Source organism: Ceratotherium simum, chromosome 21, assembly GCF_057802395.1.
Source record: "Ceratotherium simum simum isolate JZ-2026a chromosome 21, ASM5780239v1, whole genome shotgun sequence".
Classification (NCBI taxonomy): domain Eukaryota; kingdom Metazoa; phylum Chordata; class Mammalia; order Perissodactyla; family Rhinocerotidae; genus Ceratotherium; species Ceratotherium simum.
The window spans coordinates 35,981,179-36,008,004 of record NC_141920.1 but is presented as its reverse complement, the minus strand read 5'-3'; the positions used below and the strand labels follow the sequence as shown (position 1 = coordinate 36,008,004).

General features: G+C 36.4%; 1 protein-coding gene across 2 annotated transcripts in view; it reads right to left on the bottom strand.

The window, feature by feature from the left end:
* Nucleotides 1-26,826, bottom strand: part of PLCB1 (phospholipase C beta 1) — a 684,700-nt gene that overhangs the window by 102,608 nt on the left and 555,266 nt on the right. For both annotated transcript variants that reach the window (XM_004433764.3, XM_004433765.3), the window contains exons 18-25: nt 25,457-25,581; nt 21,869-22,023; nt 18,899-19,063; nt 17,453-17,552; nt 15,162-15,266; nt 14,047-14,156; nt 2,791-2,923; nt 540-593 (exon numbers count right to left, since the gene is read on the bottom strand). In XM_004433764.3, the coding sequence (XP_004433821.1) occupies nt 540-593; nt 2,791-2,923; nt 14,047-14,156; nt 15,162-15,266; nt 17,453-17,552; nt 18,899-19,063; nt 21,869-22,023; nt 25,457-25,581 (947 nt within the window). The remainder of the gene's footprint in view (nt 1-539; nt 594-2,790; nt 2,924-14,046; nt 14,157-15,161; nt 15,267-17,452; nt 17,553-18,898; nt 19,064-21,868; nt 22,024-25,456; nt 25,582-26,826) is intronic.

Below are 26,826 nucleotides of genomic sequence, written 5' to 3'. Positions count from 1 at the left end.
TGGTGAACATGTGTGTACATTTCTGTTGTGTATTGGGCCAACTATTACAAAAATTTTTAAGACTCTACTATATACTGCTAATTGTATTAAAGAAAGCATATACCAGTTTTAGTCCCACCAGTTTATGTAACTAATCAAATTTTATATTTCCAAACTTTATCACATTTCTCTAACACTCTGTATTCTATGGTCAAAAATGGATCATATTCTGCATTTCTCATTAGTGTATTGCTGGCACCTTGGGAAGACACGCATTCCTGTTCACTGGGTCACATTTCCAGTATGAAACTATTCTTTGATTCTTAAATAGATATCTTGTGAAATTACATTATTATTATACCAACAGAGTCCTATCTGCCAAGTATGGTTACTTCTCTGTGATTACATCATATAACGTGGCCTAAACTAGGATTTTATATCTGTAGATTTTTTAAATGATGTTAATTTTCAGAGATGAGTGGAAATCTCCTCTCCTCTAAATACTTACACTCTGTAATATTCAGCTGCCTAATTCCACAGGGGAAAAGGGTGGTATTTACCTGTTAAAACACTCTGAATAAGATCTTCTGTTTTGGCAGGTGCCTTTACAGAACCTGAAATAAAAAGATAAAATAAATAGTCTCTTTTAACTTTTAAAATTTTATTCTTATTGTAAAACAACAAGGTTTGGCCCTTAGTCTAAATTTCTTTATGGAGAAATTACAAATTGTGGGAGAAAATAATTCTGAAAAATATTCTAAGAAATGTCTTCATTCTGTAACTTTGAGCAAACCTAATTAAATGTGAATCTATATGCTCCATTTATAGAGAGAAAGGATATCCCTCCACTTTGGATCAAAACTCCTGTCAACAAATTCAGTTTAGGCAATGCTATTGCCCACTTTTGGTAAAATCAGAAATAGTAGGTGGTCTTTTAGAAATCAACTGCTGACCAGTAGGCAGTAATAATTGTTGTGGGCAAGATCCACTGGTGGATGCCAAAATCAGTGGGCAAAAGTTTAGGGAGAAACAGAGTATTTGCATAAACTCAAAGTATCTCCCTCAAGATATCTATTAACTACAAAGGGAAAAATCATAACTTTCCGTGGAGAAACCTGGCAGACACCGCCTGAACCAAGGGCTCCAACATCACCAGTGATGAGACATATTAACATCAGGTACCCCTGATATGATGAGCACAGCATCACCTCTGCGATGTTCTTGCCAAAAATGCATAACTTCAATCCAATCATGAGAAAACATCAGGCCAACCCAAATTAAGGGACAGTCTACAAAATAACTGACCAGTACTCTTCAAAAGTGTCAAGGTCACGACAGATGGAGCAGACTGAGGGACTGTCATAGATTAAAGGAGAATAAGGAGACATGACAACTAAATACAGTGTGGGATCCTGAGATGGAACCTGGAAAGCAGGTGAAGTTCACACAAGGTCTGTAGTTCAGTTCCGAGTATTGTGCCGATGTTAATTTCCTGCTCTGATAATTGCACCATGATTCTGACAGTTGTCAATATTAGGGAAGAGGAGACCATTTTTGCAATGTACTCTATGCCATTTTAAAAATGAGTCCGTAAGTCAAATTATTTCGAAACATCAAGTTAAAAAAATCAAATGCTAAACTGCTAAATTCTCTTTTACATTCAAAAGCACCAGACTATGTTTAGTCACATATTTAAATGACTTCTTTACATTCCAGAAGCACTCAAAATGTTTATATTTGGTATATAAAAATCTTCATTTGAAAATATCACTTCTTGTTTATGATCCAGTCATCTTCTTACTATTATTGATCTCAACAACCTTCTTAAAAGCATAGGCCCCAGTCACATCAGATACAAATTTAATACGAATTGTTCTTTTCAAAATCTCACTCTGCCCCAAGAGAAATCTTTTTCCTTTTTATTTACTTTATTAACCAATTTAACAAAAAGTTATCAAGTCTATGCTATTCCCCAGCTCTGTGCAAAGGAAGCATCAAACTGAAGCCTATCCCAGGAAGCGTACTATCTATTGGGGAAAGAGGACATGCATTCAAGAGATAATTACCAAAAGCAGTCTTCGATTAAAGATCAAAGTTAGCTGCACAGAAATGAAAGGATTTTTCTGAAAAGTGAGACATTGGTGTAGCTTTGATAGGAGTAAAGAAGCTAAAAACAAGAATTTTAGGATCCTAGAGAACTATGTTGGTCCTGCCTTCACTGTTCACTAGCTATGTGGCCCTCAAGAAGTACATTATCATCTCAGAACTGCAGTTTATTCTTCTGCACGATGGGGACAATAATAGAATCAACTCGCATAGCCTTGGTATGAGGGTGAAATGAGATAATCCACATGAAGGGCTTAGCAGAGTGCTCAGCACATGGCAGACTTGCAAGGGTACTGAAAAGTAAGCTGGAGAGAGATGGAAAGGAATTTTTTGGCAGAGACTTAATTTAGTGAGATAGTACTAAGAATGTGCTTCTAAAGCATAGCTGTTTATAAGATACTTGAAGAACTCTTCACAAACCCTGCCAGCAGATGGATCATAATCCACATTAAAGACATGGGAAATCTGGGTGATGCTTTGTTGTGGCTTCATAAGTTATTAACAGAGCCAGATGAGCACTTATGAGTCTCCCTTGGCATTCATTCATTCATTCATTCATTCACCACACATTTTGGGAGCTCCTCCTAAGTCCATGCATCTTTGCTCACTTGATGCCTCAGCTAACTGAATCATGCTACCTCCTTCAGGGGCCCGGATGAACTGCAGGCTCGTAGTCATGTACAGTTCTCTCTTCAGAGGGTTTACCTGGAGCCGGTTGGCTGTGGTGAGCCTGGGAGGGTGGTTTAGGGGTCAGGGATGTAGTGTGATTCACTCCGTTTTCTGCTGGAGTCGTCCTGGCTTCACTCGGAGCCTCTGACGGTGTTTCCCCAGGATCAGCCTAAAATCATAAACACCCTTTCATTTTCCACATTTCTTGCCATTCTTTTATTACCTTGCTAAGCCAATAGGGCTACATGTGACAGCATTTTCCCAACTCATCTGGAGTCTGAAACACCAAATATGTAATTCTTTAGAAAGCAGGATAAAAATAGCATGGTGTTGAACCACGATTGTGGTAGGTTAATTGTATTAAAGGCCTCAATTTTTACCCCTTCCTATGTCCATGTCCCTTGGCAGTGCCTCCCACACTTTGGAGCTGAACATGTGATTTGCTTTGGTCAAGTGAGAGAGTAGCAAACTCGATGCAAGCAGAGGATTGAAAATGCACTTGTGAATTTGTCCTCTTTCTCAGACCCCTGTTACAGCCATCGAGGCTGAGAGATCATGTGGAGGAGAGTTGAGTCATCATCTAGGCAAGCATGTCCTAGACCAGCCAGCCTTCACGCACATGAGTGTGCCCAGCTAGGATGAGCTGAGCATGGTCCACACCAGCAGAACTGGCCCCCTGACCAAATGACTCATGAAAAATAAGCAGTTGATGTTGGAAGCCACTAAATTTGGGGGCTGTTTGTTATGCAGCAGTAGCTAATTGATATGGTGGCTACAAGCACAGATTTTGGAGCCAGACTTGCCTGGGTTTAAATTCTGGCCCTGCCACTTATTAGCAGCGTGATGTTGGGCAAATCACTTAACTCTCTGTGTCTCAGTTTCCTCATCTTTATAGATGGGAATATGTATGTACTGGGGATCATAATATTATCTATATTGTAAGGTTGTTCAGAGGATCAAATTGGTAAATATTTTTAAAGTGCTTAGAATAGTGCCTGGCACAGAATAAATACGTGTGTGTCAAATAAATAAATAAAACATTTAAGCTTGTACAACACTACCAATGAATAATAATAATAAATGCATTCAAACTTAGGAAATCTCTACTCCATCCCCTCAAGCAGCTAGACCACTGTGCCCTGTACAGAGTAAATATTTAATAAATGCCTGTTGAATAAATGTTGATCTTTATAAAATAATTGCCTCTAATTATGTACGATTTCAATGATGCTTTTCAATGTTCTAAATGCTCTGCAACCCTTTTCTTAGAATAGCCTTTTGGGTCCATGGCAGATTTTACTGACAATGAGGCTATCCCAGTGTTCCACTTTGTAGTACATTAAAAAATATATATAAGGAAATAGTCAGTAGTCATTTGAAGCCCAACGCTGTGACATTTTGTCATGTAGTTACAGACAGCAGAGTGTCCTATGATAACATTTTTATAAAAAGTAAGATGAGTGAAAATAATGACACTGATTGGCACAAGTAGCTTTCCATTTGTTCCCCAAAGCATCTTTAAAACATGAGTTCCAAAATTGCCTTAAGGGATGGCAGAATTTACAAATATAATAAAATACAAAATCAACAGAATTTAGGTGAATTCCACAAATAATCCCTGGTTGTCTCCCACGGCCTGCTCGGTGCTGGTGGTATCAAGGTGGAAGAGATGAACCCTGGGACCTGTGGCCGGAAAGCAAGCTGGGGAGGCAGGAACCTAAACCAGTAACCTAGGTGCCTAGATAACTCACTATGAGAACTGTCTTTTGAAAAATGGCTACTTCGGATGGATAAGTACTGCTACGGTCGCGTTATTTAGTTACATCCATCGGGAAAATTCTCCCGAAAATCATGATATCAAGGGGAGGGATTGAGTGTGTTTTGTTCATCAAAAAATTGCAAACTGGAGGCTTAGGGCCCAAATTGAGTTTGTGCAAATGCTTTCTTTGGCTCACCCAATGTGGCCAAATTTTTAAATTAAGGAGATTTTACATTAATAAAATGGATTTGTTGCTTCTCTTGAAAAATTAGGTTGGGCACCACTGGGCCTGTATTCTCACTTTGGACTAGAATGGAATGGTTTCTGCCCCTTTTAGGACTGGTCCCCATCTACTCATTTAGGCTTTACCCGCCTCACTCCTGTAGGCATTAGGGTTTGTGGAGGCACTCGAGAAGAATGAAATAGCATAGATGTTGGGCCACAAAATTCATAAAGGAAATGCATTTACATTGCACAGCAAGGACGGAAGTAAAGGGAATGTTGGAAAGAGCACTGGGTCATTGCAAAGTCATCCATTGGGTCTGATCCTCTGGCTTAAATACAGTGGGGTAAAGCTTCTCAGTCTCCCAGTGGAAGGAGGTGCCTGTGGTCACCCAACTCAGCTGCTTTGGAAACAGGGAAGGAAGGAGCCCCTGTTCCATGGGCATCTGCTCTTCCCCATTTATAACCAGGCAGGTTTCTGGAACCATGTGGGGGATGAATAAGATTCTTCCCAATGTGACAGCTGGCTGAAATTAGCCCTCTGGAGAAAGATAGAGAGAAAGAAAATTTTAATGGAGGAAAGAATGGAGGTGATGGAAAGCCAGCTTCTATGAAGGCAATAATGTGTGGCTTCTTTTTGGCAACTAGAATTAGCGTCTTGGGGGTATCAGGCTGGGGGTGTATTCAAAGTGAATCCAGCAAACTTAATTTTGCTGTGTATCAGATTTGCAGACGTTCCATGTAGCTGTATGCCCTTGGGAAACCAAGTTCAATCGTCAACTTGAGTCAAGATGAAGGAAAAATAAATCTCTGCTTATCAAGGATATGTAAGACAAAGTCCATACATTCCAGAAACTGACAAACGTATAAATTCAAAGATTTTTTTTAAAAGGAGATAAATGTTGAGTAAACATAAAGGCCGACACTTTCTAGTTACAACTGAGGATAAAGAGATCACCAAAGCTTGGCGCTGAATTTTAAGGTTAGCTTTGGAGAAATGCTTAGTCCAGGGGTCACACCCGGAGATGTCTCTAGGCAGGGTGGCCTGCATCGCAGAACCACAGGGGAGCGCCATTCGCACCGGACGTTAACAGGCAGATAACAGAAATGATGGAAAAACGAGCTAAGTGGACTAGATTTAACGCAACAGTAAAGAACTAGAAATGTCCGTTTTCTCAACTTAATGGAGACTCTTCGGATCCACTTAAACAATTTTCAAGGAAAGAAAGTTCAGAAGCTAGTACTTTCGTTTCACTACATTTTGCTTAGCGGGGTAGAGAAAAATGTGCGGAATGAACCACAACAGAAGGCGGTCTGTGCCCTCTAGTGGCCAGATGAAAGCATTACAATATTTTTTCCTTCAAAACATGGAAGTGGCTTTCAAAGCCAAGATTTTATAAAAAATAATATTTATACCCTTCCTATTGCCAAAATGAATAGAAGTTCCTTGAAAATATAATATATAATACAAATGTACCAGTAAGAGGATAACGGGAAAGGACATTTTTACAAGTTTTATAGAAGGAAGAGATGTCATTTGGTACACTAATTGAAAAGATTTCCATACTGGGCATTGAAAATTTGGATCTGATGACTAAGCAATAGAGAACTGGGATTTGGGGAGTTTCTTTGAATGGTTAATATGGTAAGTAAAGGGTCCTCCAAACACCAAACGTGTGACTGAGTTATCAGAGGTGTTGGGTCATGCTGTCCCTGACTAAGACATCTAGAAAGGGCAGTCTCCTCCACGTAGTTGTAGGATGACAGCAACTTGATTTGGATATCAGCTGGCCTGTGTCATTATTTTTGCAGAATATTTAAGGGCAAGACTCACAATTTTATCATGCAGAAATCCAGTCCACTCAGGACAAATGTGGGCAGTGGGTGTGGCTTTGTCAGAGCTAGCCTTTCCCTCAAGAAAGAGCTTCCTCACACTCGTGTACAACTGATACCTTAAATTTCTCTGATACCTTAAATTTCTCTTAGATGAATGAAATAAGATAATGTATCTGCCCCACATTTTTAAGAACTTCAGAATCATTTCTAAAAACTATATCCTGACGTATGTGTTCTCAAGCATTTAGGGATGAAGTACACTAGTATTTGCAACCTACTTTGAAATACATCAAAAAATAAGGTGGAATAATGAATGGATGGAGGGATGGATAGATGGATATATATGTGAGAAAGTAAATGCATCAAAGTTTCATTTGTGAGATCCAGGTGATTGATATCTGGGTGTTCACTGTACAATTCTTTCAATGTTTGTGTGTGTGAAACTTTTCATAATAAAATATGGGAAAACTCCTATATTGTGAAGAGTCTACCACGATGAGTCAGAAGGAAAAATCAGCCTTAAGGAGCTGAATAAATTCATCTGTTGACTTCCGTTTTTAAAGCTTCTTGATTAACACTTACCAAGTAAAGTGATTTGAGCTTTTATTACAATTAATACCCAGCGTGCTCTTCCAACATTAACTGGAACATGGATCCAATTGATCCTTGACACAGCACGGCTGTATTATACCGGAAAGAAATCATCAGTATTTACATATCTCATTGTCGAAACATTAATGACAGCCGCAAGTTTATGTGTGAATTTTTTATTAATGTCAGTCTCTTCCTCCCAACTGTAAAGCCTATGAGAGCATCTGATTTTTCTCATCATTATATATATAATATTCAGCATGGTGACTGACACAGTTGTGTTAAAAACCATTTATTGAATGAATGAATGAATAAATCCACATTTTGTTTCCATTTTGCTCAGGTATAATCAATAGATATACTATTAATGACAAAGTCCTGAAACTAAAGAACCACCTAATGTTTTGCTAAAATAAGAAAAATATTTTTTTGTGTGAGGAAGTTCAGCCCTGAGCTAACATCCGATGCCAATCCTCCTCTTTTTTGCTGAGGAAGATTGGCCCTGAGCTAACATCTGTGCCCATTTTCCTCCACTTTATATGTGATGCCACCACAGCATGGCTTGACAAGCGGTGCGTCAGTGCACACCCAGGATCTGAACCTGTGAACCCCGGGCTGCCACAGTGGAGCGCACGCACTTAATCGCTACACCACTGGGCCCACCCCAAGAAAAATATTTTTTGAATGAATGAATCAATGAATGAAAAGAATGAAGATGCTGCTCTTTCTGTGGTCTGTAGTTAGAGAATCTGCATTTGATTCATAATTGCAGCCATTTATTTAGAAAGAGATTAAAGTATAAAAGGACATAGCTCTGCTGACTATTTTATATATGTGTTACATATGTTACCATTCCTACCAACTTTAATTTATTAGAAATATTTTGATACAGTCTGCAAAGAAATCAGCAGAAATAAACTCTTTGCAGGTAGGTAGAAATCATGGATTCATCGTTTAAAGAGAACATATATTGACCACTCTTTACATTCATCTTGTGGGAATGTATCTTTCAAATTAATTAAGCCAAATCTTTTGGCAAAGACTATGGCCAATCACTCACAGAACAGATTCTGGACAATTCCCAGAGAAGAGAGTTTCTCTTGGAGCCCTTCCCAGGTTTCTGTGATTAAGCTGACATTTTAGAGTGGATGGAATTAATGGCTTTCATCTGGGTAGAGTCATATCCTTGTGAGAGACAGATGTAGGGCTCCAAAGTAATGGTTCTCAATGTGTGGTCCCTGGACCAGCAGCGTCAGCATCACTACAAACTTGTTAGAAATGCAATTCTTGTGTCCGCCCCAGACCTTCTGAATCAGAAACTCTGGGGATGGGAGGGTGCAGCAATCTGTGCTTTAAGAAGCCATCTAGGTGATTCTGATACAGTAGAACCCCATTATCTCCTGGGCAATACATTTCAACATTCACAGTGGAAGCCTGTAATGACAGATAGTACCAAAACCTATATATACTATGTTTTTTCCTATACATACATACCTATGATAAAGTTTAATTTATAAATTAGGCACAGTAATTTATAACTGTTATTAACAACAATAACTAATAATAGAACAATTATAACAATATACAGTCATACATGGCATGATGATGTTTTAGTCAATGACGGACCACATATATGACAGTGGTCCCATAAGACTAGTACCATACAGCCTAGGTGTGTAGTAGGCTGTTTTGTCTGGGTTTGTGGAAGTACACTCTATGATGTTCGCACAACGATGAATTGCCTAACGACGCATTTCTCAGAACATATTCCCATCATTAAGCGATGTTGATGGTTGGATGTCAGGAGCAGATGATGTCCTCAATTGACCGCGGGTAACCGAAACCGCGGAAAGCAAAACCATGGATAAGGCGGGACTACTCTACATGCTAAAGTTTGGGAGCCTTGCTGCTCAAAATATAGTCAGTAGGCCAGCAGCATCAGCATCACCTGGAAGCTTGTCAGAAATGCAGAATTTCGTGCCCTGCTCCAGACCTGTTACATCTGAGTCTGCACTGTAACAAGATCCCTGGGTGATCTGTATGCACATTACCATTTGAGAAGCCCTGCTCTAAACCTGTCATTGAGAGTCACACTTTCATAATCCCTATGGTATTAGATATGGCGTGGATTATAATATTCAAGTTTCTGGATTCACTGCCGTTTTAGGCAAATGAACCCAAAGCCCCTCATTATAATCCATTGAAATTTTAAAAATTGTAATGGAGGAGGTTTGCAAAAGCAGTTGAATTGAACTCGTCATCGAGTAGTGTCAACTCAAGTGAATATATGGTCTTCTCTTGGGATCTCATTTAAGAAGATCCTAGTTCTTCCGTTTATCGACCATTGATATTAGGCAAGTCATTCTATCATTATAAGCACCTGTTCCTCTTCTGAAAATGAGGATGATTATGTTGGTCCTAGTTAGGGCCCAGTTTTATCCAGGGCATCCAATGAGAGTGCCTTGTGAACTCCAAAGCCATACAGAAATGAAAGTGACAGTGTCATTATCTAAAGGCTATCTCCTAAAAGGCAAACTTTCTCTTCCTACTTTATTGGATGTTCAGGGATTTTGAGAAACTATTGTTTCTATAAGTTGGTATTTTGCTAATTTATTATTTGAGGGGGAAGATTTTCATTCAAAGAGAATCCAAATTGACCAGTAAACCTCATCTTTGATTTTATCACCAAGTTCTTGAGCTGTGGATAACGTTTCAGGCTTCTGTCTTGGAAAAATTAAATGACACTCAAGGCCTTATTGAATTAAACACTGTAACCTCATGAGAGTACCACTTTGGATTTTTTTGCCATTGGGTTATTTTACTGGTGAAATTCACACCAGACCATGGGAACTTCTTCTTTTCAGATAAGTAAATCCCATTGAAGATGCCTATGGTGCCACACACTGAATTAGTAAATATTTGCAAACTATTTTAGATAAATTTCAGCTCATTTATAAGAACATGAGTCTGACAACTTGAAAAGTAGGCCTCCTGGAATAAATAAAATTTTAGTATTACCGAACAACTCTCCCTTTTCAACAGCAAAATGATGTGAAGGCCACTCACTCACCTGCGGTTACATACTCATACATAGATGATAGAGGGAACTCTTGAGAAAGAAATTTTGGCCTTGAATGAATGCAGCCTTTGTATCTTGGAAATTTTGGGTTGGGGGGATATGTATTTTGGCCAGTCAGTGTACAAACTAATCAAATAAAACCTACATATATAAACCTAACTTATTGGAGAACAAGTTCTGATAACATCCAAGTGATTTAAAGGGAGAAATCTTGACATTTGATTCAACAAAAAATTCAATTCAAAGGATGTTACTATTTAAGGTAAAAGTCTTATATTCTGTGCTCAGTCATCCAGGTAACCTGCCATAGAGGACAGAAAGATGAATGAAGGGCTAGTCCTAGTTAAATGTTACTAGAAAATTACAGTTTTGTTATTGAGGTAGTGCAATGTGGTGTAGCGTAGACCCTTGGTACTCAATGTGTGCTCCATGGAACAGAATTATCCCATCACCTAGGGCTCATTAGAGATGCTGAGCCTCAGGCCCCATCCCAGACCCACTGAATCAGGATCCGTATTTTATGATGCCCTGGTCTGCACATTAAACTTCTGTAAGTGCTGGTGTAGAACACGAGTACTTGAGCCGGATTGCATGGATTTCAATCCCAACTCTGCTCCTCATTAGTTGCATGGCAGAGGACGAGGGATTTAACCTCTCAGAGCCTCAGTTTCCTCATCTGTTAAATGGGAATAGTAATAGTAATTAAGACATACGGATGTTTTAAGACTTAAGTGTGTTAATACACTAAAGGGCTTAGAAAAGTGCCAGCTACATGGTAAGCCCTCAGTAGAATGTTTCTGCCCTCTTTGACATGCTAAAACAAGTCATGTTCAAATACTGCATTTGGATGCTGGTGATATCACATAATATTTTGTAATCAATATGTTAGATATTTATTTTTTTCTCTTTCCAGGTGTATTTTAAAAATAGAAAATAAAAAGTGTCACTGATGTCTCATTGGGTATTTCTATAACCACATTAAAGTATTGGGGCTGTGAAATATTTTTAAAAATTAAGAATTTTTGTAAAGAAAAATATACCTATAGAGAAAACATGCTAGAAGGACATAGGCCAAAATTGTTAACAGCGTCTTCAAGATCACTGAGGAGCTTTTTCGTTTCTTTTGTTTATTGTGTTTTAAAATTTTTTATATGAACTTTTATTTTAGACAAATACCTATAAATATTATAAAGCCTTTGTTACAATTCAGATTAGGCAACTTTACTAACCCACCACCCTAAACGATGACTTTAAAAAGACAAAATAAATCCAGCAACTCAAATCTCTATTGTTCCTTAACTCCCAAATCTATCTATCTATCTATCCATCTATCTATCTATCCATCTATCTATCTATCCATCCATCTATCTATCCATCCATCTATCTATCCATCCATCTATCTATCCATCCATCTATCTATCCATCCATCTATCCATCCATCTATCCATCTATCCATCCATCCATCTATCCATCCATCCATCTATCCATCCATCCATCCATCCATCCATCCATCCATCCATCCATCCATCCATCCATCCATCTATCCATCCATCCATCTATCCATCCATCTATCTATCCATCCATCCATCTATCCATCCATCCATCTATCCATCCATCCATCTATCCATCCATCCATCTATCCATCCATCCATCTATCTATCCATCCATCTATCTATCCATCCATCTATCTATCCATCCATCCATCTATCTATCCATCTATCTATCTATCTATCTATCTATCTATCTATCTATCTATCTATCTATCTATCTATCTATCTATCTATCTATCTATCTATCCATCTATCTATCCATCCATCTATCTATCCATCCATCTATCTATCCATCCATCTATCTATCCATCCATCTATCTATCCATCTATCTATCTATCCATCTATCTATCTATCCATCTATCTATCTATCCATCTATCTATCTATCTATCCATCTATCTATCTATCCATCTATCTATCTATCTATCTATGAAGCTTACATAGTACCTTAGTACTATATATACAATGTGTGTATATGTACATATAGATATAGATATATGTTAGAAATATATATCTTTTCACATGATCTGAAACAAACATCTATTGTTCAAAGCATGGGGGAATTTTCAACTTCCCTACTTATTTGGTTTGAAAATTATTCTAAGAGGATAACTTATTAGACTATTACAAATCTGGGAATATTTTGCAGTCCAATGAAGTCTTTAATTTTCAAATAGGAATGACCTTTATAACTACCACGTTAAAAGGATTATACTAAAAAAGTCTTTGCTGCTAAAATAGTGTCTCCAGTGCCTGCCATGTCCTAGATCAAATTTTCTTTTGAGAAAACCACAGCTACTTATTTTCAGTGGCCTCATTCAAACAAACTTACGTTATTGTAAGACAAGACAAAGGGCGCACTGGTGTTCAAAGGTGTGAAATGACTTTTCTTTCCTAGCATTACATGGGAAGGGCAAATTATTTTTTTCTCAAGTTTCAAAAATGAGGTCAGTTAAGAGTTTAGACATTTCAAAGGAAAAAAGTTGTATTTTCTCTGTTAGAACATATGGAATCTGTGTGATTCGATGCCTCTTAAATTATTTCTAAAACTGAAAACGTCCAAATATTCTCTAAGTTTATCCAACATTGTACATTTACTAAAAACCCTTTCTGATCACCATTTTTAGAGGAGAAACAAAAATAAAGTTGACCAAAAAGTCTACTTCAGTATTTTTATATCCATTGGTATTGCATTCCGCAAATAGCTTTTTGATATGTGATGTCTGGAGCAAAGAAAAGGCTTTGAAATGACACCAACATTTGAAAGGACCCTGGCAATCTCAATGGCCCCCGGTCCCCCACTCCTTAGAATGACCTTTTTTGCAATCGTTAGAGAAATGGTCTCTCTAAGGCACCATCACCAAAATGTTCCATGATGAGACTTTTAGCTCAGTTGCTGTACCACATAAGCTGAAACTGGTCATGTCTTAAAATGTTCTCTTCAAATGAGTGCTTACTCCTTGGAGAACCTGGCTAACAAATAGGTAGAAGTTGATGACATAAAAAATATTGTTTCTAAATATTGATAATACATGTAATTTTACTTGAAATCCTTTCTTTGACCTTCTGTTTCTTAGAAAATAAAATACATCCAGTTGATTAAAGAGATTCCTGTTTTCTAGTTAGAGAAGAATGCTATTAGCAATAATTTATTTATATCTACACAAATTACACTTCTAATATTTCTAGGCCCTTCCTTAATTATTCTTTGCATTGTGACATCTAATTTAGAATAATATACCAATTATTTTGGGAATATATATTATAATATGTAAATATACAATGTAATAATAATAGTAAACGGTTTATAGCCCATACCACACACCAGGTATTGTGTTTAGTACTTTATGTATTGCAAGAAATCACAAAAGCACTTTAGGAAATCTTGCACTTCAAATTAAAGACAAAGGAAAATACTAAATGACTTGATGATCATCTTCTTTTCCAAGTGCCTTAATCACCTTTAAACAACATGAAATCATCTAGAAACTTTCACCTCAAACAGCAAGCTCTGTACTGTTTAATGGAGTCACAACATAAGACAGACGCTGGTGGTAGCCACAGAATGCCAGAGGAGAATGAAATATGAAAAATTCAATCATCCAGATGTTTTGTGAGATGACGTTGAGCTCCATCAAAGTGTTTTTCCAATGTGCTATTTTCTTCTCCTGAGGAGTGATGTTACATAGGCAAAGCCAGCAACTAGGTGTAGAAATCATGCTTAATTCCATGCATAAGATTAGAACACCCTCTCACCTCTTTCTTCACTTCTTCTTCATCTTCCAGTGTCAAAGCAGCCAGTTGCTTAGCTCTCTGCTCCATCAGATTCACATATCGGATTGGATTTGACAAAGCTTCGATCACGTCTAAATAGGGAAGAGACATTTTAGATCAAAGGTCCTGGGGGTATTGATTATCCACTATCCACCCTCCACCACCCACCCATCCATCCATCCACTCAACCATCCATCCACCCATCTATCCACCCATCATCCATCTACTCACTTATCCATCCACCCATCATCCATCTTCCAGTCTTCCACCTACCCAAATAGCCATCCAACATTTTTGAAATGGACAAGAGTCAGGACTCTTTGCTGAAATCTCAAGAAGAGAGAACTCAAATGAGGTCAGCTCTGAGAGACAAACTGGACAGGCTCCAGCTCAGGATGCCTCAACACTCCAGGGTCTTTAGTTTCTTTTTGAGGATCCCCTCCATTCTAGCAATGGCCCACACACTTGTCCTATTTGGCCCAAATGATGTTTCATAAGTGGAGACATTTCACATAAAAAGGCGAATCTCCAGACTGTTGGAACAACCCAAAGATTTGGCAATATGGGTTCCATTTGCACTTGGCACTAGCTAGCTGGAGTGATTTATAGCTACCATCTTTGGAGGGGGCATGTGCTTCAAGCTTGCCATAGTCTCCACCACTCCTCAGTATCTTACACCCAGGCCACTTAGCACTCTAAGCATTTAAATTTATGATTCCTGGTTGACATCGTCATAAGTTAATTCCTCTAAACTTAGGGTTCCAATGATGAAAAGGATCACGGTTCTAAAACTGGCTGAAGGCAAATTCATTGTAGAGTCCTAGATAGACTGTTGTGGTTCCAGGTAGCATGGGTTAGGAAGTGCTGGGCCCTTGAGAGTGAAAAAATATGCTTAAAACATTATTGGTACTTAAATTCAATTAAATTAAAATTTATCCACAAAGGCTTGAGCAATTTACCTCTAAACATACTACAAAAATAGAGGTGATTCTGAGACCAGAATCTCCTGCCTTTGTTTAGTCCAGTTTTCCTTTCACTGAGCCACAAAAATATGGATGACCCCAGATGGTAATATCCCTTTGAGTTATGTTGTTTACCTGCATACGTATCTGGGACATAGTCTTTCACCTCTATGTAGACAAAGACAGCTGGCAGCATCAGAGGCTGGTTCCTCTCATTCCTCAGAGAGATGTAGTGATAGCCTGGAGGGTGACAATAATACTGTGTATCACATTTTCTTCACAATGTTACTTATAACACAGGAACATCTATGTGATGCAAGTGTTTATTTTAGGTGACTTTGGATGACAAACAGGTCACTTCTTTCTCATTTTAATCACATGGTTTTGAGTGATAAGGTATTATTTTTCTTATCAGACAGGAAAACGTTGATTCTAATTTTTTTGATTTCCAACCATGTTTCTTTCCACAAAAGAGAATTCAAAACCATATGTCACAACAACTCAATTGAAGTATTTTTGACATACAAAAAAACAAACAATCTGATTAAAAAATGGGCAGAGGACCTGAATAGACATTTTTCCAAAGAAGACACACAGATGGCCAACAGACACATCAAAAGATGCTCAACATCACTAATCATCAAGGAAATGCAAATCAAAACCACAAAGAGATATCACCTCACACCTGTTAGAATGGATATTATCAAAAAGACAACAAATAACAAGCGTTGGCGAGGATGTGGAGAAAAGGGAACCCTTGTGCACTATTGGTTGGAATGTAAATTGGTGTAGCCACTATGGAAAACAGTATGGAGGTTCCTCAAAAAATTAAAAATAGAACTACCACATAATCCAGCAATTCCACTTCTGGATATTTATCCAAAGAAAATGAAAACACTAATTCTAAAAGATATTTGCACCTTCCTGTTCATTGCAGCATTATTTATAATAGTCAAGATAATGGAAACAAACTAAGTGTCCATCAATAGATGAATGGATAAAGAAGATGTGGTGTATATATATATATACATACATGTATATATATATATACATACACACACACAATGGAATATTACTAAGCCATAAAAAGGAATAAAATCTTGTAATTTGCAACATGTATGGACCTAGAGTGTATTATGTTGAGTGAAATAAGTCAGACATAGGAAGACAAATATCGTATATTTCACTTATATGTGGAATCTAAAATACAAAACAAAGAAACAAAACAAAACAGATACAAACATACTTCTTTTTTTTTTTTTTTTTTTTTTTTTTTTTTTTTTAAAGATTTTATTTATTTTATTTTTTCCCCCCAAAGCCCCAGTAGATAGTTGTATGTCATAGCTGCACATCCTTCTAGTTGCTGTATGTGGGACTCGGCCTCAGGATGGCCGGAGAAGTGGTGCCTCGATGCGCACCCGGGATCCGAACCCGGGCCACCAGCATTGCAGCACGCGCACTTAACCACCAAGCCACAGGGCCGGCCCTACAAACATACTTCTCCTCACAGATACAAAGAACAAACCGCTGGTCATCAGAGGGGAGGGGCATGGGGGGTTGGAGGAAATAAGTGAAGGGGATTAAGAGGTACAAACTTCCAGTAATAAAATAAATAAGTCACAGGGACATAATGTCAATTATGTCATAGCATAAGCAATACAGTCAATAATATTATAATAACTTTGTATAGTGACAGATGGTTACTGGACTTGTGATCATTTCATAATGTACGTAGATATCAAATCACTATGTTGTACACCTGAAATTAATATAAAATTGTATGTCAACTATACTTGAATAAAAAACAAAACAACAACAAAAAACCCCACAAAAACCATATGGCACAGATTGAAATATTGATTCAAATTTGTCCCCTAAACATGATTTCTTGACTTGGGGCTTAGCCATATACTTCTGCTTTGGCTAACAGGACGTTAGTAATGTGGTGCAGGCAGAAGCTTAAAATGCACCCGCAGGGTCAGGCTTGCTCTTATGCATTCCAGTGGGCTGTCATGGGAAGTCCACACTGTGGGTGCCATTGCCCCTTCAGCCAGGGGCCCCTGAATGAGCATGAGAGGAACAGACCTAACCCCAGCCCACAGCCTGAAACACAGCTACATGGCTGAGCCCAGCCAAACTCTGCCAACCCACAGACCTGTGAGCATAAAGATAAAATACTTATAAGTCATTGAGTTTTCAGATAGTTTGTTACACTTAATTATCTTGGAAAGAGTTGATTAATATACCATAACATGTCACAAAAACATGAAACTGCCAGATTTAAAGGAATAATCTTATAGTCCTTGTTACATAAAAACATTACAAAGCAGCACATAGCTTCCTAAATCACTCTTTAATAATCACGTAAGGCAGTGATGGCTTTCTTTACAACTTGGATAAAAGGTTTCTCACCACACTATCCATACCTGGCCGAATTGCTTGTACTGGCAAGATCCGGTGACCGATAAATTTGCCTCCTTCTTCATAAACTGCTATCCTCAAACAGGCCAGAGAAGGAAGAACCACCTTATAGGGACGTTAAGGATACATGTAGTTACAAGAACGAGCAGCTCCAAGAAAGAATTAGAAAGCTATTAGTCAAACAGGTCCTGCTTTCCTAAATCCAACTAGAAGTTTCTACTTAGCTAATTGATAAAAAGTTAAGTTGTTGCTCTATAATTTAGATTTCCAAAAGGAGAAGGATTACCAGAGAGACAGCTTCATCTATGTTTTCTCACCTTGTCCTAATGAGGAATTTGCTCAATACATAGACTATTTTCTTTTGATACGAACATTCTCAAAAGTTCTATGTTCAAACACAGTTAGTGGTCTCATCACTATTTGAGCATTTACTATTATATTTGCAAAGAAAATTGCTTTTACACTTTCAAAACAAAAGCAAAAAAAAATAGCTTTCAGGATAGCTTTCAAAATGTGATTGCTTTATAAATATGCAAATTCCCAAGTTAGGCAACAAATAATCGCTCATTTTTTTCCCTCAATGTAAAACATGTGGAGTAAATAGTTACATCCCATGTCAAGAACATGAGACCAACTGTATCCTTAAAAATTGATTTTTGATAACAACAGCAAACTAACATTTATTGACTATTTTCAATGTGCCAGAAATTTTCTAAATGTTTTCAATCTATTAGGGAATATTTATAATAACCCTCTAAAGTAGACCCTATTATTAAATCCAATTAACATATGAAAAAAAACTGGAGCACAGAAACCTTCATCACAGATATTCTCTTTGCAGAAGACTGCCTTTGTAGATATTTTGACCAGATAACAGCAAAGGGTGGGTAAGAAAGTCTACTCTATTTCTACGGGACTTGCTGTCTTTTTTTGTGTGATAACCATGTGTGAAGATTTGCTTTTTGGTGAAGGCAGAGACAAGGCCCAGTTGAATGTGAATGTTTTAACCTATCAGAATCCGGACAAGATAGAATGACCAGCTGCCAGTGGCTAGTGATTCTAGGGAGTTTAATTAATATTCTTTTTAAAGGAAGTATGGACTGCCTTTCTCTCAGCTATCATATTATTCCTTACTTCCCACTCTACCTCATTTGAGTTACAACGCAAACGTATCATTTATCACTTGTATTTTGAGAGGATATGAGTTAAATTTATAGGTTTCCCTGATCTTCCAAGTATACTTGAATTAATTGATTTACAATGCAATTCTAAAAAGCCAAGTGATTCACAGAGATCTTGAATAGTTTTCAAGACAGCTTTGAAAATCCTACTGCTTTATAAGTGGGTAAATTCCCAAATTAAGCAGCAAATAATTCCTCATTCCATTTTTTTCTCAATATAAAACACCTGGAATATGCAGTTACGTCTCACGTTAAGGACACAAGACCAACCTTTTTGAAGACAATGGGTTCTTCTTCCCAAACAGGATTGACAGCGTTTCCTTGTGATGTCTTGGTCTTGAATGCCTTCCTCCTTGTGTCCACGGGCAAACCAAACATATCCACTTCCACGTAAGTCCCGACTTTCTTATCAGAAAGAAACTGACCGGAAATAATCTAGAACATAATAAAAAAGGAATTCTTGATAAATGAATAACAATGATGTAGGAGAATACTTTAGAGAGGCACAAATGCTGAATATTGAACCATAGTCAAAATGACATACAAGCAAGAGTAGAAATATGATTTCTCTTTTGGTTAAAGAATTGGTAGAGGAATATTGAAAATGCTGAGGCTAGGGCCGGCCCTGTGGCTTAGCGGTTAAGTGCACGTGCTCCGCCACTGGCGGCCCAGGTTCGGATCCCGGGCGCGCACCGACACACCGCTTCTCCGGCCATGCTGAAGCTGTGTCCCACATACAGCAACTAGAAGGATGTGCAACTATGACATACAACTATCTACTGGGGCTTTGGGGAAAAAAAGGGAGGAGGATTGGCAATAGATGTTAGCTCAGAGCCGGTCTTCCTCAGCAAAAAGAGGAGAATTAGCATGGATGTTAGCTCAGGGCTGATCTTCCTCACAAAAAAAAAAAAAGAAAAAGAAAAAGAAAAAAGAAAATGCTGAGGTTAGAAGGAGGAAATTAATAAGACAAAGTTGTATAGAAGGAAATATATGGACAAATATCGAGAGTTTGATGAGATCATGCCTTTTGTACTTATGATACATCTATTAAATATTAAAGATGGATCTTTAGAGTCAATTGAGTATAAAGGTTTTCCTAATACTTAAAAATGTTACAAGATAAAAAGTTTCATTTTAGCATGATTGTAAATGAAATAAAAAGGTCATTTGAGAGAACAAATTTAAAACATAACATAGTAGAAACTCTAGCATTTAAAAAATTTCCTCTTGTTTCTAACATTCAACTTGAAGTAGTGGTTATAACACCATGCTATTCCAACTCTCAGAATTGTTGCACTTGAGATAAAAAGCCACAATAATAAAAAAAAAAAACCAGACAAATATTGACTTGAAACTATCAAGCCCAGTTTATCATCACCCATGACTTCACCAAGTTAGCCATCCATACAATTGTGTGTATCCGTTCTCTAGCCATAAAACTAATGGACCGCATGTTCACAAAATGTCTCCCACATCTGCCTCTTTTTCTAACCAGTTTTCAAAATCTGAGGGGTTCTGTAAAGCTTAATGGAGGCAAACAAGACGTCCTGCTTTAACACCAAGTTATGTGAGTCACACTGGGATGCACAAAGATTTTTTGTGCTTAAGATGTTTGATTAAAGCCGAAGTCCTTGAACAAATTAAGGACACTAACCTTGAATGTTATCATCAGTGAAATAGGATGGTGGAACACCGTTTGACCTCACAGGTCCATTCTGGCCCTATAGAGTCTATGTCAGAGGATCAAGACAGAGGCACCACTGGAGGGCTATGAGCTGCATCTTAGCTCTAGCTGTAATGTTCAAGGCAGAACTCTACCGCAGCGTGGTCTGTCCATTCAGAGGATACTGACAACTCTAGAACAGTGTCTCCCTTCTGGACTCAGGCAGCTGTTTACACTTGTTAGAACTCAACTGTTTCCCCTCAACTTACTTTCCTGTCTCTCTGTCATTTTATAATCCCTTACACCGTCACAGTGGAATTTTCAGGAAAAAATAAATAAGCAAGCAAACATGTCCAAAACAGGATGAATTGGAAAACAAGGACAAAATATTATTAGTTTGACCCGACTATAACAACCATTGACAAGGATTCTAAAAATAACATTTTATCAGTGTGTGATGCTTAGTTTATCTTAATCAAACCTGACAGGAATTAAACATCCTTTGCCGAAAACAATTTCCTAAAATAAATACAATCTTGAAGCTCTAATTCTGCCAACTCCACTCTTCAGATATATGGTGTGAAATAATTTCAAAAGATGTAATTGTGAGACACTTCACTGAAATTTTATTTTTAACCTTTGGTATAAAGTGACATAAATTTTAAAGTAAAAATGGGCTTAACAAGCTTAGGGTAGATATAAATTAGTGAAACTGTGACAGAGCATTTTTTTACATAGTTTTTCATGTGCCTTTGGTTTAGGGTCAATCAGAAAATTGAATTTATGTCCAATAAAAAATGTTTCTTAGTTCTACAGTTATCCAGTTAAACAGAAAAGAAATGAAACTTTAAAAAAGTAAATGAAGCTTAGCTACAACCCCCAAAAGCTTATAAAATTCATGTAAAAAGCTCTTTATAAAAATGATTTCCCATTCATAGTATTAAAAATATTTTATGAGGGCTAAAAAAAATTATATCTGCTTTAACATCAATTCAAAGACTGCAGAAATCCTTTGGAATTAGGGTCAGATGTATGTTTATTAAAGCAATTCCTTTATTTAATATCATCACTCTGTGTTTTAAATCCCTGAATACTCTGACAGATTTTCAAAAGCCATGCTATGGTAACTTGAGAGTTTTAATTCAATATTTAACAATCTATTGAGGGAATACTTTTTTCCTCTAATTTTGCTCAGTGTGGATATTTTTCTAGAACTAATGGGGAAAAAAAAGACCATGATTTCTCCAATATGGGTCACTAATTTTTGTGGTAAATTTCACTGGGGGATATTTACACCAAAAGAAAGGATTGGCCATGGTGAATCTCACCAACTTGTTTTATGGATTTAGGGTCTGATTTTTATCCTATTAAAGCGTGGGGCTTGAAGTTCCTTTAGCTCATGCATGTGGCTTCTGAAAACTTCTAATTCGGATTCAGTCCTTAAAGAAAAAAGTATATGAAGGAAGTGAAGACTTTGCTTGCAACTAAATTTTTAATGACTCAACTACTTCTTTTCACAAAATAGGCAATGTTCAAGACTTTTGTTTGGGACAATTTTGTAATAGAGGTGTACATACCTTAACAGATAAAGTGTTAGCCACTATCCCATCGACGATGCCTTCGGTGAATGGATCAAAATGCTTATCAGGTCTCCTCATGAACTCTGGCTTTAACCTGTAGCCACTCTTCCCATTGTATTCATACATCCCCATATTTATTTGCATAGCCAGGTCTGAATATCAAAAACACAAACCTTATTGTGACTGTATTAATATTTGGAGCAACAAGTAAGATTGTATAATAGTCTACTTTTGTTCCCATTTTAAAAAGAAATATTTATTCATCGTAGAAACTTAGGGAACAGAGATAAGAAAAAATATTGAGGTGTAATCTCCAAATCCAGAGATAAACCACTGCTAACAGATTGGTATGTATTCTGTTTTTCCACTTTAAATATAGGTCTATAGACATGCAGTATGTCCATTTCATTAAATATTTGTCTGCTTTAATTTTAACTGCTGTATAAAACTCTTTTGAATAGATATATTTGAATAAATGTTACACCAGGCCCCTCTTTGGGCTCATTTATGTCTCTTCTAATTTTTCACCATTACATATAACGTTTTGATGAACATTATTGTGGTGAAATCTTTGAAGCCATCATTAATGATATTCTTAGGAGTGAAATTTCTGGGTCAAGAGATGTGCACATTGGAAAAGTTTTTTAATAAGTCTCACTAAAATGCACATAGGAAAGTTTAAACGACTTTATACTCCTCTGATCCATGTTTTTCAGGGTGGACTTCCCCACACCTGACCAGCAGTAGATGCTAATAATTCTTCTTTTTAAATTTATAGGAAAGAAAAGATTTCCTTTTCAAAATTTGCATTTCTTTGATTACTTACCACCAATATCTAATTATACATTGACTAATTTCTACTGGACTAAGATTATGGCTAAAGTTTTCCTAAGACTTAGTGTATGAAATGAATGTCCACACTAATTGCTATGGCTAAAGTTAAAAAACCCTAACATTTAAAAGTCATAAGGAATCTGGGAAGCTGTCATTTGTTCCAGATTATCTGAGCTATGACTCATCTCTGTTTAGGTGGATAATAAAGATGTAATGATAGAATTATTTCAAAGTTCCAGGTACAAATGGTTTTTAGAGCAGGGAAAATAAGTAAAATTTTACCTCTCATTTTATTAAGCTATTATAACTTTGATACCAAAATTGGACAAAGTACCAAAAAACCAAAATGATACTTACTATATTTGAAAAAATTAACTCCAAAAACCTAAAAAATTACATTAACAAATCATTTGTCCTAAAAAATAATACACAACAAGCAAGTAGAATTTATACCAGGAATAAAAGGATAATTACATATTAGGAGATCTAGTAATATAGTCATATATATATGTAATATATACATGTAATATATGTGATATAATGTGATATAGTAATATATATCACATTTACTCACAAAAGAAGAAATGAACATATGATCATCCAACAGATGTCAAAGAGACATTTAATAACATTCAACATAAATTCCTAAGAAAATGTTAGTCAGTTAGGACAAGTGTATACTCCTTTAATGTGTGAAAGAATATCTGTCTCAAAGTCGCAGCCAACATCTACTCAACGTATCACAATGATGACATTGCCATTAGTGTCAGAATGAAGAGAAAGGTGACCAACGTTAATACTATTATTTAATATTATTCTAGACTGGTCAGTGCAAAGCACTACGACAGGGAAAAAATTAGATGTGATTAAATTATTGTGATCGTATATCTGAAAAACCCAATAGAATCCACTGGCAAAACAGGGTATTATAAGAGCTTAGGAAGATGATCATTTATAAAATATATTTACTTATAAAATAAATATACAAATATCAATATCTGGAAACAATCTGTTAAAAATATAATGTTCTAAAAAATAATTTCATCTAAAGAAACTAGACCTCTAATGAAGGCAAGTGATTTTGCTGAGGGACTTAATATAAGAAGTTTTTAAGGGAAGAGAAAAATGTACTTTCTGTGATAAGAAAACTAAAGATTAAAAGGTGTCAGTTTTCTTCAGATGAATTTACAAATCTAACGTGATTTTAATCAAAATCTTATTTTTTTCCATGGGGGAGAGGGAAACATAATAACAAATAAACTAAATTCATTTGGAAAAGGAATCCCACTGGTAATGGCAAGAAAAGAACGGAAAATTAATAGCAATGAAGGAGAATTTCCACTTCCAGGTATTAAACCATATTATAAAACATTATAATAAAAACAGTGAGCTGTTGGCTCCAGGAAGGCAGATAAATTTATTAATGAAAAATAATATGTCAAAAAAATTGACTCAAATTAACAACAAAAACAAAGGCTACATCTATTAAGCTTTAATTCTAGTTCAGTGTAAAAAAGGATTGATCTCTTACTGAAATTATCTACCAAAATTAAACTTGGATGGATGAAAGGGTTAAATTACAAATAAAAAGGGAACCTCGAGAGAAATAGGAAGTAAGTACGGATCTGATACTGAGGTGGGGAGCCTGTAATCACAAAAGTAAACCAAGAGTCCAAAAAGTAAAACATTAATCAACCTGACCTCATAAAATAAAATTTTCTGTTTCACAAAATAAGACAACATGCCCTTGATGTAAAATGTGATGTTATAAATGAATAGGAAAATTGACAACAGTCCTGATTAGGCCATTCATAAAAGCAGAAATACAAAAAGCAAAACACACATTTAACAAGTTCAACCTCAATAACAAAGAAATGAAATTAGAACAACAGTGAGATAACATATTTTGTCTGAAATTTTATTATTATTATTTAATGATAATACTTAACCAAGAACTCACAAGAGAGGGGACGCCTCATATCATGCATTGCTGATGGAGGAGAAATCTATTGCAACATGTTTGATGGACAATTTGGCGTTATGAACAAAGGTTCTTAATACTTTCACATCTTTTAACAGAGTAATTCTGTTTTAGGAACTTTTCCAAAAAGAACATTAGGAGATAGACTTCACAATTTATATTCAAGACAGTTTTCAGAGCCTTATTTATAGTAGAAAAAATTCCCTAATGTCCAGTGACAGGAAATGGTTTTAGTGAATTATAAAATATGCTTAATATATAGCTATTAAAATTCATGTTTCTGTATAGCATTTAAGTGTATATATATATATATATACATATATATATACATATATAGTTTTAAATAAGGAACTAAGTGAAAAAAGCGTGTATATGTATAGCCAAAAAAACTTACAGATTAAAAAGCCAAAAGTTAACAGTGTTGAATCTGAGCGGTAGCATTCCTGGCAGTTTTATCTTTTCTTTACGCTTTTTTGAATTTTCCAAATTTTCTACAATAAATACATATTACTTTAAAAAGTATAAAAACTTTGTTTTAAAATAATGTAAACCCAGTAGAAATAAAGACTTGTTTATAAACTATTGACAACAATTTCTCAATTTTCAAAATTCACTTTTTTTTGGCATTGACATTTCCTTCATTGAAATTTGTTTTTATTTGTTTTTTTCAATGAGGTCTGGCAATTTTTTTCGCCTTGGGAATGGTTTCTGGACACTTGGAAATGTGGCTTTTTAGCAGAATGGAAACAAGCATTAACTGTGCTACTTACCCACTGTTTGGAAATTAAGTGCAACCATTTGGCAACCTGCATTCCAGAAGAGCTGAGGCATATAGTTGGACGAATCCACGCGTGTTCCTTTTGGATATATCCTGCTAAGCTGCATTTTGTTATATCTGGACCATCACGTTAAGTAGTGAATACGATTATAAAAATAATTAGCCAATGATATTAACTAGAGGCCACCTTCCATCTTTCTCCATTGGGGAAATGAGCTAAATATTGATGATCTCATGGGGCTAGTGGGTGAAATATATAACAAGCTTCTGAACAAACAGAATAAATGTGCTTTTATCATATAAATGTAGCATCTCCTTTGCAGAGCCTGCTGGATGAAAAGTAATGAGGTAGCAAAAACGATAGAGACAAAGTCAATGTGATTTTGTGGAGATTAGTAAGGACAGGCTTAATGATTAAGGACACCTGAGGACAAGCGTGTCAAATCGCGTGAGAGGATGATATTGTGTTTGGCAGAAGCAGATAATATGAACTGTGAGGCTATTTTTGAAATGCTCTCTGCTCATTTTCTTAACCTTCTCTGGGAAAGCTATTTGCCAAGACTGTGGTACTCTTTATGATTGATAATGAGGTAAATATAGCACAGAGGGTTTTGACCTTGTTTTGTATTTTGGTGCCCGTCGTCATCAGTCTTCTATCCTGAGAACCTTTTAGTTATTGAACAATGTTATGTCTTCAAAACATGGTTGACTATTCCTATGACCAAGTTCGGTAGAGGCTGGCTAAGGTTCTCAGCTCAGGCAAGGGAGTCAGGCCAAATAGAGTTTGAACCTTAATTCTGGAACTTGCTAGCTGTATGGCCGAGGGCAAGTTATTTCCCTTTTCTGTGCCTCAATTTCCTCATGTATAAAAGAGGTTGAACAATTTCTACATTATCGCGCTATTTTGAGTATTAAACAAGATAAGCCACATGTCAAAAAGTCTATCATATAGTCAGTACTTAGTGAAACCTAATAAATATAATGATTTTATAGGGTGGCTTTGTTTATGAAGTTTACATTTGTTCCCTCTCCTATTGTTGATGAGTTTTAAAGGTGAATTTTTTATTCCAGGACTTGCTTCATGAAATCGGGCTGTTTGGGACATTAGTATTAATTTTATGAAAAAAATCTAAAGAACTGTTTCATTTTATTTTGATTCATAGATAAAAATGAAAAGTTTTTGTTGTCAGGAGAATCAACAAAGCCACTATTAGTAATATATATTTATATTCTCATCATCATCATCCCAACTATTTTTTGATTGGACATCAATTCCATGTAAGGATGGGAGATGCCAAGAAGGTTTGTATATATACGTGTATACACTTTACATATATTATATCTTACATACGTGTTAAGTAG